At 44.1% G+C, this 15,527-nt stretch overlaps 1 protein-coding gene across 9 annotated transcripts; it reads left to right on the plus strand.

The window, feature by feature from the left end:
- The first annotated feature begins 1,187 nt into the window (after window positions 1–1,187).
- On the plus strand, window positions 1,188–14,865 carry LOC109873968 (bromodomain-containing protein 3-like). Of its 9 annotated transcripts, none has more exons than XM_020465703.2 (12): window positions 1,188–1,316; window positions 2,898–3,259; window positions 3,381–3,518; window positions 3,718–3,847; window positions 3,985–4,148; window positions 4,235–4,606; window positions 4,735–4,863; window positions 5,375–5,563; window positions 6,038–6,106; window positions 7,170–7,393; window positions 7,506–7,783; window positions 12,382–14,706. In XM_020465703.2, the coding sequence occupies exons 2-12, from the start codon at window positions 3,059–3,061 to the stop codon at window positions 12,489–12,491; spliced, it is 2,004 nt and encodes a 667-aa protein (XP_020321292.1). In that variant the 5' UTR covers window positions 1,188–1,316; window positions 2,898–3,058; the 3' UTR covers window positions 12,492–14,706. The 9 variants fall into 9 exon arrangements, with proteins under 9 accessions (XP_020321292.1, XP_031665004.1, XP_020321291.1 ...); XM_020465702.2 differs by having other exon boundaries at window positions 1,226–1,350; XM_031809143.1 differs by having other exon boundaries at window positions 1,233–1,316; window positions 5,375–5,548.
- The last annotated feature ends 662 nt before the right edge of the window (window positions 14,866–15,527 follow it).

Genomic DNA, 15,527 nt, shown 5'->3' on the forward strand with positions numbered 1-15,527 from the left:
CGGGAGCAAGACAACCCGCCGTGACGCTTTGTGGACAACGAGTCCCATTGTTATGGCAGAGAGACATGTAATCTTGTCAGTATATCCATAATCTTTGACACAATGCATACGGAAAGCGGGGAGGGACGCTTTGAGGGTTCTGATTGGAGTTATGTTTGGCAACTTTTGGACTGAGATTAACCTAGTTACACAGATCAAGACACATCAAGATTAAGTTGAGTATGACTATTTATTAAACACTTAACCACATAGTTATTATCACTATGTGCAGATCCAGATTTTAGGGCTCCAGAGGATGCAGCGGTCTAAGACACTGCATCTCAGTGGTAGATGCGTCACTACAGACACCCTGGTTCAAATCCAGGCTGTATCACAACCGGCCATGATTGGGAGTCCCATAGGGCAGCATACAATTGGCCCAGAATCATCTGGGTTTGGCCGGTGTAGGCCGCCATTGTAAATAAGAATTGGTTCTTAACTGACTTGCCTAGTTAAATAATGGTAAAATAAAAAATGAAATCCAGTGGAGGGCAGCTAGGAAAAGTGCACAGGTGAGACAGTCAGGTGGACACAGGTAGAGCCCTATAGAGCAGAGACAGGAATGAGACAATCAGACAGATCAGGGAGTTATTAGGCTTGGGTGTCCTTAAAGATTCCTATTCCAAGGGGGACCATGCTGTGGGCCTACAAAGAGAACAACAGAGTTGATACCTGGCTTGAGGACAGGACACTGCTACAAGGTTTGTTGTGTGGACATTGACCTTCACCCAAGTCTCCTGGTAAGACCGGCACTGCCAGGTAGCAGTGTAGAGCCTGAGACGCCCAGCCCTGAGAGGAGGCTCTATAAAACACAGCAGACATAGGGCACTCAACCCAGGTACTCATCCCTCGGTTTTCCTTTAATGTTTACAGGTCAATATAAAGTTAAACTGAGTTGTGAAATATCCATAATAAATGTTAAAATCATCCATTAATGTCATCCATTGCCAGCTAAAGATAACGTTTTAATGTTTGTATTGCATACAGCCCATGCCCTCTATTAATGCCGACTTCAAAGGGGGAGGGGGGGGGTAATCAGAAAAGTATCAGTTGTCAGTATATTCCAAATTATTTTATAGTAGTATTATATGCATTATACACTTTGTATAAGGTGTATAATGCATGTTATGGGGGGCTTAGTCTTCAGATCCAGTCAAAATGATCACAAACCGCGCGCCGTTGCGCATGCGCATGGGACTTGGTATACCTCATCTTCATGCTGCTCCTGTACTCGCTCGGCCTCACTCAAATAAAACAGGATCCACTCGGACTACCAGGTACAAGGCAAAACCCCTCGGAGTCATCAAGGAAGTAATACATTCAGATATTTATATTTCCCCCATACTGGAGTTTCTTTAGTGAAAAAATGCACCTTTCATAATTGAGCTATTTCAATGTTATGAAAAATCTGGTGCTGAAACGCTTGCTAGCATATCAACTAAGCTAGCCAGCTAGCATGCCAATGTTTTTCAACAAAGCTGAATTCTGTGCATTGCAACAATACACAACGTCAATTCTTGTCTTAAGTGAATTATTGTGGCAATATTATCGTGAAACGTTTCAAATAAGAGTAGGGAACCAGAGTTTATTGTGGGTACATACGCAGTTGTGGTAGTAATACAGGCTATCGCTGAAACTATTTGAAAAGTCGGGTGAAATGAAGTCGGCTGTTGGCTAACTAGCGAAAGCTAAAGGGTAATATCATCTGCCCGCCATCTTTTTGGAGAATGTGGAGAATTTGGTTTTGGTGTATACATGTTTTACGAGCCAGTCATGGTTTATACACTAGTCAATATACGTTCATTTTTATGAGTTAGCTGATAGCTACAGTACACTGGTTTGCACTTGCAACCACGGAATGGAAATGAGAGTCCGCGCGAATTGTTCCAAAAGTGTTCAAAGCACCCCTTGTATTTCCTCCGCGCATGATTGCAAGCATAGTTTGCAAAGTTAGATGTGTTTTGTTAAGCTAGTTTAGTTACCTAATTGCAATATTTTGCCATAAGATACCGTAACGTTACGGTATTGTAAAAAAACAAAACACATGTTTTGCTAGTCAGCTACGGTTGGTGTAACTGTTTGATTGTTTACGCGGGAGGTAGTACAAAGCTAAATGCTATATACATTTTCCATGGACAAACAAATATATGTTGTGGGTGTAACTTTAAAACTAGTAGCTTCTACTAGGTTGCTGAACGAGATACATAATATATTTGTGGAGTTTTCGTTATTGAAGTATCCATAGTACAATGGCATCACAACGTTATACAGCAATCCAACTACTCAGCGTGAGACTTGTATCTAAATCAGCTGTGCTGTTGTCTCTCAGTTTTGCAGTTTGTTTGGGTATGTATGGAATGACATTTGTGGTTGCGAATGACATTAATTACTACTCCATCTCTCTCGCTGATTATTTAGATACGTTGTTTTGAGTTATTCTTTTGTGTTACGGCTCATATTTACTTGTACCTTTGCTCCGTGCACTGTTGCATGATCGCTGTATCCAATGTGCAAAAGACAACTCTATGGTCAAAGGAAAATGGTAATGCCAGACCAAGACCGAGGTGCAGGCTGTAGATTGTGGTCTAGACAATGTCCCTTAAGCCTGGAGAGGGCAACACATCTCTCCAGGGACACAGCCAGCTGTCTGTCAGGAGACATTTGCGCATTACAATATATGGAAGAATTGTGTGATGATACAGAAAAGGCTTTAGTTTCTTTTCATAATTACTACCTTTCATTTCATCCCAGGTATCAATTATTTTTTTAGTTCTTGTACCTGGGTCATGGATTTTTTTCAGGGACACTACTTTTATGCTGAAGACTCATGATCATCACCCTGTTCTGTTTTTTAATAGATTAAAAAGGTCAGGCCCTGCAATGAGATGCAGTTTCCTTTGGGCCACTAAAGAGCAAAAAGAACTACACAATCCACTGAGGACGCAGTGTCCGTCTCCCACCCTGTCCATTGCAGAGGTAGCAGTGACTCCTAGAATACCACCCCCTTCCCATCGCCAGCATGTCTGCTGTTACCTCAGCAACCCCGGCCCCTCCTCAGGGAGTCAACCCCCCACCCCCGGAGGTGACCAATCCCACCAAACCAGGTCGGAAAACCAACCAACTACAGTACATGCAGAATGTAATGGTCAAGACGTTGTGGAAGCATAACTTTGCCTGGCCCTTCTACGTGCCAGTCGATGCCATCAAATTGGGACTTCCGGTGAGTAGACTGTAGATATTGACAATGGGCGTTATAAATATCAGAAAGCCTATGCTTATAGGTATCTCACTGTGCAGAAGACTTGCAGCTGACAGATAATTTTGGTTATTCTGTGTATCAGGATTACCATAAGATCATAAAGCAACCTATGGACATGGGAACCATCAAAAAGAGACTGGAGCATAACTACTATTGGAGTGCCAGTGAATGCATGCAGGACTTCAACACCATGTTCACCAACTGTTACATATATAACAAGGTGAGTGCTCCAAGAGAGTAAATACAGACTGTGTCTCCTAGGGGTCAATTTATTTTGGATTTAAAATGATAGTCTCTAATATGTTTGCAGATTCTCCCAGGGCTAATCCCAAAGCTCCATGTTTTTACATTGACCTCTAGTTTCCGCTTTGCATTTCCCACTCATGTTCCTCACTTGCTGTTTTTACTTTGCCCACCAGCCAACAGATGACATTGTCCTGATGGCACAGGCCTTGGAGAAGATCTTCCTGCAGAAAGTTGCCATGATGCCCCAGGAGGAGGTGGAGCTTCTGCCTCCTACACCCAAACCCAAGAAAAGCAAAAGCATAGGTAATAGGCCACTGTTCATCTGATCCTGATACTATAGACCCCTATCATTTGATAGATCCTTAGATATAGTATTGAAAAATGTAGAGAAAATGGGTACATATTGCCAATAAGATAACCACTAATTGCACCTGCTACAGGTGGTCTGGATGGAAGTGAGTCACCACCGTCCTTCCCTGGCTCTACGACATCTGTGATTGGCTCTTCTACAATGTCTACCATCACCCCCAAAGTCCCAGCTGTGCAGTGCTCGCCCAATGCTCCCATGATTCCCGTCGTCTCACCCTCACAACCTCTTGTCAAAGTAAGTCACTGTACATTTTCCTTCAGGTATATATCATATATATTTAGTCTTTTGAATACTGTGAGTGTGTGTTTTTGTACACCTAGAAGAAAGGGGTAAAGAGGAAAGCAGACACCACCACCCCCACGACATCTGCAATCACAGCCAGCCGGAGTGAATCTCCCAGCCCCGTCTCAGAGGGCAAGCAGGGTAAAGTGATGTCCAGAAGGGAGAGCACAGGCCGTCCGATCAAAGCTCCCAAGAAAGACCTTGTGGAAGGGGAGTTGGGCCAGCATGGCGGCAAGCGGAGCAGAATGAGTGAGCAGCTCAAGTACTGCGACAGTATCCTGAAGGAGATGTTGTCAAAGAAACATGCTGCGTATGCCTGGCCCTTCTATAAGCCTGTAGACGCTGAGGCTCTGGAGCTACATGACTACCACGAGATCATAAAGCACCCCATGGATCTCAGCACTGTTAAAGTACGCACCACAGAACAAAGCATGCACAGTAGAAGAAATCACGTTTACAGTTAACCATTACCTTAGTATTGGCCCGTGCTGTTGCCCATCCGTGCACTGTTTGGATAACACTTGCTGTTCATTTGCAGAAAAAGATAGATGGCCGGGAGTATCCAGATGCACAGATGTTTGCAGCGGATGTTCGAATAATGTTCTCAAATTGTTACAAGTATAACCCTCCAGATCACGAGGTTGTTGCCATGGCCAGAAAACTCCAGGTAGGTTTGGGGATTTTTAAGGTCCACTTTGGGGGGGAAATCTGAAATAACGGCTTTAAAATATATAACTGATCAATGTACCATCATACCAGGTCATTTAATGCTTAAAAACAAGAAAGTGGATGAAAAAGATATTTGGCTACAGAAGTGCAATTTCTTACCGATCTCTACAGCTTCTGTCCAAAAACAAATCCTGTGAAATGACGTCAACACATACAGGTGGAATTACTGGCTAGCTAAAGTGGCTATCTTAGCGAACAAACTAGCTACATCGATTGCGGTGCGTGTGACCAGAATGACACATCGACGAACCACCAAAGGCACACTCCATTTCTATTTGAAAATTGAGATGAGGGCGGAGTTGGACCGTTTTTGTGCCCAAAGTCGACCTTTAAACCTTTCTCTGGATCACATTTGAAAAATCTATGTAAAATTGAATCAGTTGGTTCATCTCTAATGTTTCTGTCCCTCTCCTTTTCCCCATCATTCCATGCGTGTCTTTTTCTATCAGGATGTGTTTGAGATGCGTTTTGCTAAGATGCCTGATGAACCGGTGGAGCTGAGCCCCGGTGCAGGCGGTATGGTCAGTAAAGGTGACAACTCGAGCAGCGGTGACTCCTCCAGCTCGGACTGCTCCGACTCGGAGGAGGAGCGGGCCTCCCGGCTCGCCGAGCTGCAGGAACAGGTGGGTGCGGAACAGGTGGGTTTCAGATCCGAGGTCCGTCCGACTACTCCTCTAACATGAAGGGCTCAGGGATGGCCTTCCTCCCACCTTCTCTTCTCACATCACAGCCACCTTGTCCAATCCAAACTGTTGTCTGAGACCGAGAGGGAGGGGCTGCCACCTTACATGCAGTCAAACCCCTCCCCCTCCCTTCAGCCACGCAAACCTCTGCTTTCTCCACTGATTCGTCATCTCCCCATTGATAGCACTGAAATGTAACCCTCTACCGCTTCAAATTGTGTATTTCCATGCACCTACTGGCACAGATTGCTTGCATGCATTACTTAAACAAAAGCCTTCTTTTTGAAAACATATCACAATGTAGTTTTGCATAATGGTACCACACAGTAGCTCTTGTCATAACATGGTGTTTTAAAATGGTTTTGATCTGATCTCTTTTTTGGAGTTTTCTATCTTTGTCCCCTTATTTCCCTTTGGCTCTCTTACCAGTGTATCTCTCTGGAGCGCCCCAATGGTAGCGGGCAGGGGGAAAAAAACGGGTGCACCAAGCGTTTTCAGGTGATTTGCTCTTCACTTCCTGGCCCCCTCCCCACTAACCTCCTTATTGATATCAGTTTATCATGATGCTGATATTTCACTTTTTATTTTTGCATTAGTTGGGCAAGCGGTAGAGGGTTAATAGTGGGGGTGGCGAGTAACAGGTGGCGTAGTGCTGTTTGCTGGGTGGTGGCAGATGTGGTGTGTTTGAGCAGGTGTTTATGAGTTTGAATGGTTGTGTGAATGTGTTTGTCTTCCTGGTATGCTTGCTGGCTGACCAACTAGACATACTCCTTTCTCCATTCTCTTGATTGCCTGTTGGTTGTGTCCAATTTAACTTAGAAAGCAATGGAGGAGTATGCAACTTGTTTTCCACTTCCTTGTTAGAACATTTCATTCTCAATCACACCTTTTTTTTGTTAAATAGAAAAATAAGAGTTGTATGTTCTAAATCCACAACAATGCTTAATCCACATCAGGAGAGCACATTTGAGGAATTCTAGGTGTAGTTACTCTTTAATGCAAGTGCACACCTCCAAGAGACTGTTTGGTTAGCAACATTTCTGTAGCGCTCATGTGATTGCAGAGTTTGCTAAACAAATGGCCACTGGATTAATGCAAATAATCATATCATTCTGCCAGGTAGTCAGAGGCTACTTTGTAGTTAACATTTAATTGAGAACTTACTTCTGGTAGAGCTAGAAAGGCCATCATTAGTGTCATCGCTAACGGCTACACAAAGTGTAGATGTGACGCGTGCTCTACACACACACACACACACACGGGAGCTTTCATGTGCCGTTTCAAAAAGTTGCAGGGTAACACTAGTCACTGATGCATTTTGTTCTTGTCTTATAATGAACTTTCAATACATTTAGTTGATTTCCTTTCTTAGTTCGATATATTTTTGAATATTGTTTAATTCCGTTTTAATGTCTGGATTCCACATTTTTGGGCTGTAGCATTGATTTGTTGAAGTTCTTTCTTGAATCCCCATATCTACCCTCTTCTAGTCCCTCAGTGCTTGAAGTGCTAGCATACCCCTACAGCAGGTCACTAACTCCTCCACCCCACCTCTCCCCAGCTAAAGGCTGTCCACGAACAGCTTGCCGCGCTCTCTCAGGCCCCTGTGAGCAAACCGAAGAAGAAAGACAAGAAGGAGAAAGACAAGAAGAAGAAAGACAAGGACAACAAGCACAGCAAAACCAAGACGGACGAGGAGAAGAAGGCCAAGTCTGGGCAGACTGCCAAGCAGGGCCAGCAGAAGAAACCCTCCAGGAAAGCCAACAGCACAGTGACTGGCTCCAGGTAAGGACTCACGTTCTCTGAATTATTAGGGCTCTGCCCAGTCTCATAATAAGCAACACCATGAAAAGACACCATGAGACACTCATTGCTGCGCTGGCCTCTGATCTTCCAGGCAACCAAAGAAGGGGGGCCGGGGCTACGAGTCTGACGAGGAGGAGTCCCTGCCTATGACGTACGACGAGAAGCGCCAGCTCAGCCTGGACATCAACCGGCTCCCAGGAGAGAAGCTGGGCCGGGTTGTGCACATCATCCAGTCCCGAGAGCCCTCGCTGCGAGACTCCAACCCAGACGAGATCGAGATTGACTTTGAGACGCTCAAACCCTCCACCCTACGCGAACTCGAGCGATACGTCAAGTCCTGTTTACAGAAGAAACAGCGGAAACCCCAACGTAAGTACTGAAGTTGAAGACCTCGTGCTTTGGACGTCACTGATAGCTTCCTTGTCCTTCATCCTGATATTACTACTACACCCTGTAAATATCTTCTAACCCTACCTTCTCCCTTTACTGTTATTCTCTTTTCCTCCCCTTTGCTTGAATGACTAAATGATAGTTTTCCCCCTTTTTTTTTAATGTAATTTTTTAAATAACTAGATTATGTTTCTTCCCTCTAACAAGTTGCACTTCTCTCGGTTGACTGCTAGTTTTTGATATACAGGTGGTCCCCAACTTTTAACTCTTAAAAATGAATTTTCAGCTGAGCTTTGGTTTATGGTCTATGAGTGCTAGCTCAACAAAATAGCAAAAAATGATGCACAATTGACCTTGTGTACATGTAGCCTAACTGAAGACGGGTACTGTTGCCAGTATCTTGGCATTGTGGACATAGATTCTCTATGCTGATTTCAGGGACCTCCTGTATAAAATGTTTCAGGGCCTGAACCAGGTATATTGCTGTATTGCTAATATCGGCTCCTACTCGGACCCAGCGTAGTGGAGTCAGGCAGTGTGTCATACCATGTGACAAATAACTCCTGGAGAAACCCATGTATAGTCCTCGCCTAATCACATTTTGTGTGGCTGTATATTTAGAAAGTGAGATGAAGTCTGTTTAATTCCAAGAGTATAAATGCTCGCCTGGGCTTTGAGCCTGCTGCCGTCTGTAGTCCTCCAAGTTGTAGGTGTTAGGCCATAGGCGTAAGGCGCTAGGCCTTAGCTGTGACCTAGCTAGCTATCACCACAGCGGCTGGGGGTCGGGCAGGAAGGCCATGGTGCTCACAGCGTGCCGCTGTGTGTCTCCTGCAGCGGGCCTCTGGGGGCAAGGGAGCTAGGTCCAAGGAGGACCTGGCACAGGAAAAGAAGCAGTTAGACAAAAAGAAAACATCCGGAGTAGCATAGAGTAAGGAACATCCGGAGTAGCATAGAGTAAGGGACATCCGGAGTAGCATAGAGTAAGGGACATCCGGAGTAGCATAGAGTAAGGAACATCTGGAGTAGCATAGAGTAAGGGACATCCGGAGTAGCATAGAGTAAGGGACATCTGGAGTAGCATAGAGTAAGGAACATCTGGAGTAGCATAGAGTAAGGGACATCCGGAGTAGCATAGAGTAAGGGACATCCGGAGTAGCATAGAGTAAGGAACATCTGGAGTAGCATAGAGTAAGGGACATCCGGAGTAGCATAGAGTAAGGAACATCCGGAGTAGCATAGAGTAAGGGACATCCGGAGTAGCATAGAGTAAGGGACATCCGGAGTAGCATAGAGTAAGGGACATCCGGAGTAGCATAGAGTAAGGGACATCCGGAGTAGCATAGAGTAAGGAACATCTGGAGTAGCATAGAGTAAGGAACATCTGGAGTAGCATAGAGTAAGGGACATCCGGAGTAGCATAGAGTAAGGGACATCCGGAGTAGCATAGAGTAAGGGACATCCGGAGTAGCATAGAGTAAGGAACATCTGGAGTAGCATAGAGTAAGGGACATCCGGAGTAGCATAGAGTAAGGAACATCTGGAGTAGCATAGAGTAAGGGACATCCGGAGTAGCATAGAGTAAGGGACATCCGGAGTAGCATAGAGTAAGGAACATCTGGAGTAGCATAGAGTAAGGGACATCCGGAGTAGCATAGAGTAAGGAACATCTGGAGTAGCATAGAGTAAGGGACATCTGGAGTAGCATAGAGTAAGGAACATCTGGAGTAGCATAGAGTAAGGAACATCTGGAGTAGCATAGAGTAAGGGACATCCGGAGTAGCATAGAGTAAGGGACATCCGGAGTAGCATAGAGTAAGGGACATCCGGAGTAGCATAGAGTAAGGGACATCCGGAGTAGCATAGAGTAAGGGACATCCGGAGTAGCATAGAGTAAGGGACATCCGGAGTAGCATAGAGTAAGGGACATCCGGAGTAGCATAGAGTAAGGAACATCTGGAGTAGCATAGAGTAAGGGACATCCGGAGTAGCATAGAGTAAGGAACATCTGGAGTAGCATAGAGTAAGGGACATCTGGAGTAGCATAGAGTAAGGAACATCTGGAGTAGCATAGAGTAAGGAACATCTGGAGTAGCATAGAGTAAGGGACATCCGGAGTAGCATAGAGTAAGGAACATCCGGAGTAGCATAGAGTAAGGGACATCCGGAGTAGCATAGAGTAAGGGACATCCGGAGTAGCATAGAGTAAGGAACATCTGGAGTAGCATAGAGTAAGGGACATCCGGAGTAGCATAGAGTAAGGGACATCCGGAGTAGCATAGAGTAAGGGACATCCGGAGTAGCATAGAGTAAGGGACATCCGGAGTAGCATAGAGTAAGGAACATCCGGAGTAGCATAGAGTAAGGAACATCCGGAGTAGCATAGAGTAAGGAACATCCGGAGTAGCATAGAGTAAGGAACATCCGGAGTAGCATAGAGTAAGGGAACATCTGGAGTAGCATAGAGTAAGGGACATCCGGAGTAGCATAGAGTAAGGAACATCCGGAGTAGCATAGAGTAAGGAACATCTGGAGTAGCATAGAGTAAGGGACATCCGGAGTAGCATAGAGTAAGGGACATCCGGAGTAGCATAGAGTAAGGAACATCTGGAGTAGCATAGAGTAAGGGACATCCGGAGTAGCATAGAGTAAGGGACATCCGGAGTAGCATAGAGTAAGGGACATCCGGAGTAGCATAGAGTAAGGAACATCCGGAGTAGCATAGAGTAAGGGACATCCGGAGTAGCATAGAGTAAGGGACATCCGGAGTAGCATAGAGTAAGGGACATCCGGAGTAGCATAGAGTAAGGAACATCCGGAGTAGCATAGAGTAAGGGACATCCGGAGTAGCATAGAGTAAGGGACATCCGGAGTAGCATAGAGTAAGGGACATCCGGAGTAGCATAGAGTAAGGACATCCGGAGTAGCATAGAGTAAGGGACATCCGGAGTAGCATAGAGTAAGGGACATCCGGAGTAGCATAGAGTAAGGGACATCCGGAGTAGCATAGAGTAAGGGACATCCGGAGTAGCATAGAGTAAGGGACATCCGGAGTAGCATAGAGTAAGGGACATCCGGAGTAGCATAGAGTAAGGGACATCCGGAGTAGCATAGAGTAAGGGACATCCGGAGTAGCATAGAGTAAGGGACATCCGGAGTAGCATAGAGTAAGGGACATCCGGAAGATAGAGTAAGGACATCGAGTAGCATAGGTAAGGGACATCCGGAGTAGCATAGAGTAAGGGACATCCGGAGTAGCATAGAGTAAGGGACATCCGGAGTAGCATAGAGTAAGGGACATCCGGAGTAGCATAGAGTAAGGGACATCCGGAGTAGCATAGAGTAAGGGACATCCGGAGTAGCATAGAGGTAAGGGACATCCGGAGTAGCATAGAGTAAGGGACATCCGGAGTAGCATAGAGTAAGGGACATCCGGAGTAGCATAGAGTAAGGGACATCCGGAGTAGCATAGAGTAAGGGACATCCGGAGTAGCATAGAGTAAGGGACATCCGGAGTAGCATAGAGTAAGGGACATCCGGAGTAGCATAGAGTAAGGGACATCCGGAGTAGCATAGAGTAAGGGACATCCGGAGTAGCATAGAGTAAGGGACATCCGGAGTAGCATAGAGTAAGGGACATCCGGAGTAGCATAGAGTAAGGGACATCCGGAGTAGCATAGAGTAAGGGACATCCGGAGTAGCATAGAGTAAGGGACATCCGGAGTAGCATAGAGTAAGGGACATCCGGAGTAGCATAGAGTAAGGGACATCCGGAGTAGCATAGAGTAAGGGACATCCGGAGTAGCATAGAGTAAGGGACATCCGGAGTAGCATAGAGTAAGGGACATCCGGAGTAGCATAGAGTAAGGGACATCCGGAGTAGCATAGAGTAAGGGACATCGGTAGAGTAAGGGACATCCGGAGTAGCATAGAGTAAGGGACATCCGGAGTAGCATAGAGTAAGGGACATCCGGAGTAGCATAGAGTAAGGGACATCCGGAGTAGCATAGAGTAAGGGACATCCGGAGTAGCATAGAGTAAGGGACATCCGGAGTAGCATAGAGTAAGGGACATCCGGAGTAGCATAGAGTAAGGGACATCCGGAGTAGCATAGAGTAAGGGACATCCGGAGTAGCATAGAGTAAGGGACATCCGGAGTAGCATAGAGTAAGGGACAGCCGGAGTAGCATAGCGTAAGGGACAGCCGGAGTAGCATAGAGTAAGGGCAGGGGCACGTACGACGAGAAGCGCCAGCTCAGCCTGGACATCAACCGGCTCCCAGGAGAGAAGCTGTCGTGCCGCAAATTGTTTACCTAGTCATTTTTGGCCAGAATTTTTTAAAATCCTGTGGCCCAGGAAAGTTAATCTGATCTGTCTTTATGGTTACAAATCTATAGAATCTGTCATATCTGTTGAGTTGGACAGACATGACTAGGAATGGAGAAACTTGAAAGGTGTCACTGTGCATCAATCATAATCAAAGTGCAAATGTTATTTTTCTTTAGCATTTGAAAATCGTTGACATAAATATGGTGGTATTATATAATGTCTCATGCGTAATCCCCTCTCTCTCCTTCCAGAGAAGGGTGCTGGTACTGGTGCGTCCCGTCTCAGCGGCAGCAGTAGTTCTTCAGATTCTGGCAGCAGCAGCTCCAGTGGGTCCAGTTCTGACAGCAGTGACTCCGACTGAAAAGCGCAGCCCAAACACTTGCTGGGAACTATTCATTTAAATTTGTACCCTTTTTTAAAGTAAAATGTTGTATGCAGTCAGTTGTTTCCCCCTATAACACTTTATGAGGAAAAAACAACTAAATGTAATGCTATGTCAGAACATGTCAAGTGTTTTTTTTTGTAAATACCTTTGTGGAAAGAAAAAGGAAAAAACATGGGAAATTAGAGATGACTTGACAGGGTTCTTTTTGTTTCCTCTACCTTTTCAAGGGGGATGTGTTAAAAACCGACCAAACATGAAACGAGGATTTTGTAATACACTCTTGGATGAATGCCAGATGTCTTTTCATTTCTCCTAATACCATCATCAACAAAGTGAAGGAGTTGCATAGTTACCAAAATGCAGCAGAACCCCATGTCCTCCTTGTCCCATCACTGCTACATAAGCAATCATTTGCCCAGCGGGTACTGTAACTGTCCTATTCAATTACTTTCATCAACAAATGTTCAAAACTTCTCATCCAGCTTAGTTTTTTTTTTTACCCTTTTGGAATAGGCCCATATGTGGATTTTGAGTTGTCACTCTTCTAATCATTCGACTTTGTACAAAAATGATTTGTAATTATTGTTTTAAATTGAACGTTTTATTTAACTAGGCAAGAACAAATGGTTATTTACAATGATGGCCTACCGGGTTAACTGCCTTGTTCGTGGCAGAACAACTGATTTTTACATTGTCAGCTCGGGGTTTGGATCCAGCAACCTTTCGGTTACTAGCCCAACGCTCTAACCACTAGGCTACCTGCCTCCCCCAAGTACTGAACCTCCTTTGCCTCCGAGTGACACATTTCAGATTATTCTGAGCAATCATGTTGGTCGTCTTCAGCAGCATATACAGCCCAATTGAATGGTATTGCTGTTATTCTTTTACTCTATCATAACTGACATGGTCTCTTATTTTTGAACCCGGCAATATATCAAGTTTTAGCTCAAATGTATTTTAGTAGCTGGTCTGAGTGGTTATGAAAGAACATTTTAACTTATAGAATTTAGATATTTACAGATGCTTTTGGTCAGAAGAAATGGCAATACAATAATTCGCTCAACAGTTTGATTCGTTACTCCCAACATGACAACCACTAGGTATGGTGGCCTCTCCTGTACATGTCTTTCCTGGCCAGCCTCTTGCTTGATCTACGATTCTCACTGATGAATGTACTGTGTGTATGATGCCCTGAATGATTGTGTTCCACCAGGTCAGTGACATTGTGTACATCACTGCTTTATATATGATGGGACGGCTAAAACTGTACATAACTGACCTGTGTACATTTTCAGTACACTGGCGTAGGAGCAAGTCTTTCACTTTTGACTCTATTGCAAAGTGCACCTGCTGTCTGTTGGGTCTCTATTCCAAACAGCAGTGCCCTGATCTTTTTCTCTGTCCAAAGTAATGACATAAACAATGAAAGCAGGACAATATTGTGAACTGTGGGGTTTTCTCTGAAGTGCGGGGTATTGATTTGAATGTAAGTCGTTACCACCAGGTAATTTGTTTTATTGTGACTAAATGCCACCGCCTCTCATTATAGTCTTCAGTTCTTTTTTTTCTCCGTCAACTCATCTTTTATTTTTATCTCAGAGAACAAAGAGTTATGTATTCATTTAAGAATATCCCTCATATTCCAACCCTGTAAGAATGCATTTTATTATTTCATGAAGTCTGTCTGAACGATTTGCCTAATGTACAATTTCTGGTCTGTTTTTTTCTAGAATTGGTTCAAAATAACATTTAAGCCATTTTGGATTTAATTTACTGTTAATAAGTTGATACATTTAAAGATTTAGTCATATGCATTGTTATTTTAAGCTATGGTGGAAATATTTCTTTGATTTTGTGGTAATGTCCTTCATACCAGGTTGTACTTAATTGCAAAAATCCCCAAATGATGTTGAATGCATTTCTCTGCCTATACCAATGTTCTCCAGTACAGGCCCTATCAGGTTTTTCTAAGAATTATGTCTTTTAGAAGTGAAAGACTGAAAATATAAATGTATAGATATATATTCAACTTTTAGTTTATTTCTAGGCCCAGGTCAAAATATTATAATCGTTCCTTTTATATTTTAAAAAGCAAATGTTTACTTTTTATCCTTGATGTGCATGCAAGTTTATTGTAACTTTCTTATACCTTTTTTGAGCTGTTTATTTCAGTCATCGAAACAAATAAGTTCTGTGTAAGTAGTTTTAGTCTTGTTTAATGCAATATGGGCCTGAGTGGGTGGGATTTGGGGACTGGAGGTAGAAGCTAACATTTCATGTAACCGCTAACCTGGAATCAGGATCCATTTTTTTGTGTGTGTATGTAAATAAATTACAAGACCCTACTGAATTTGTCTCATTTTCTGCATGTCATTGATCTGCTGGACTGCTGTTTGTACTTATTTCCACTATGCCTGAGGTAGACCTGTATTTTTCTGGTGGATGAAAAGATCCAGAAGACGTTGTGGAAGGATAATCCCAAGGGAGAAGGTAAAGAGGACGCCCAAGGAACATCCTGGAGGTGGGAGCTTCAGGCATATACCAAAGGGAGAGGAGTGGTCCATGTCCTATGCTCCCAAAGAAGCGACTGGGATTAGTAAAACCATTGTAGACATTTTGATGATATACTCTAAAGCCATAATGTTGGATGCTTTTAGTGCGTATGGACTGGGTGTGCCCTTTTAACATAATCAGACGAAAATCAAGGAAGCAGTGAAGGGTTATCTGAAGTTCAGTGATGGGCCAGTAGATGGTGGCCATGTATCAATTGTTTTTTAAAATTGGGTTACAGATATGGTTTGAGCTGTGCTTGATGGATTCAGCTGGCAGTGAGTGACACACCTCAAACTTGCTGTTTTAGGTGAATCTCAACCCAAAGATTATTGGTGGGCATTTCCTCTTGAATACATGATGGATTTATGTATTTGCAGGTGAGTTATGAATTACCCATTTAAGTATGTAAGCAACCTTGCATTAAACTTGTTGGTTCGATACCAGCAAACACTTTCCATA

This window comes from Oncorhynchus kisutch, linkage group LG29 (assembly GCF_002021735.2).
Source record: "Oncorhynchus kisutch isolate 150728-3 linkage group LG29, Okis_V2, whole genome shotgun sequence".
NCBI lineage: Eukaryota > Metazoa > Chordata > Actinopteri > Salmoniformes > Salmonidae > Oncorhynchus > Oncorhynchus kisutch.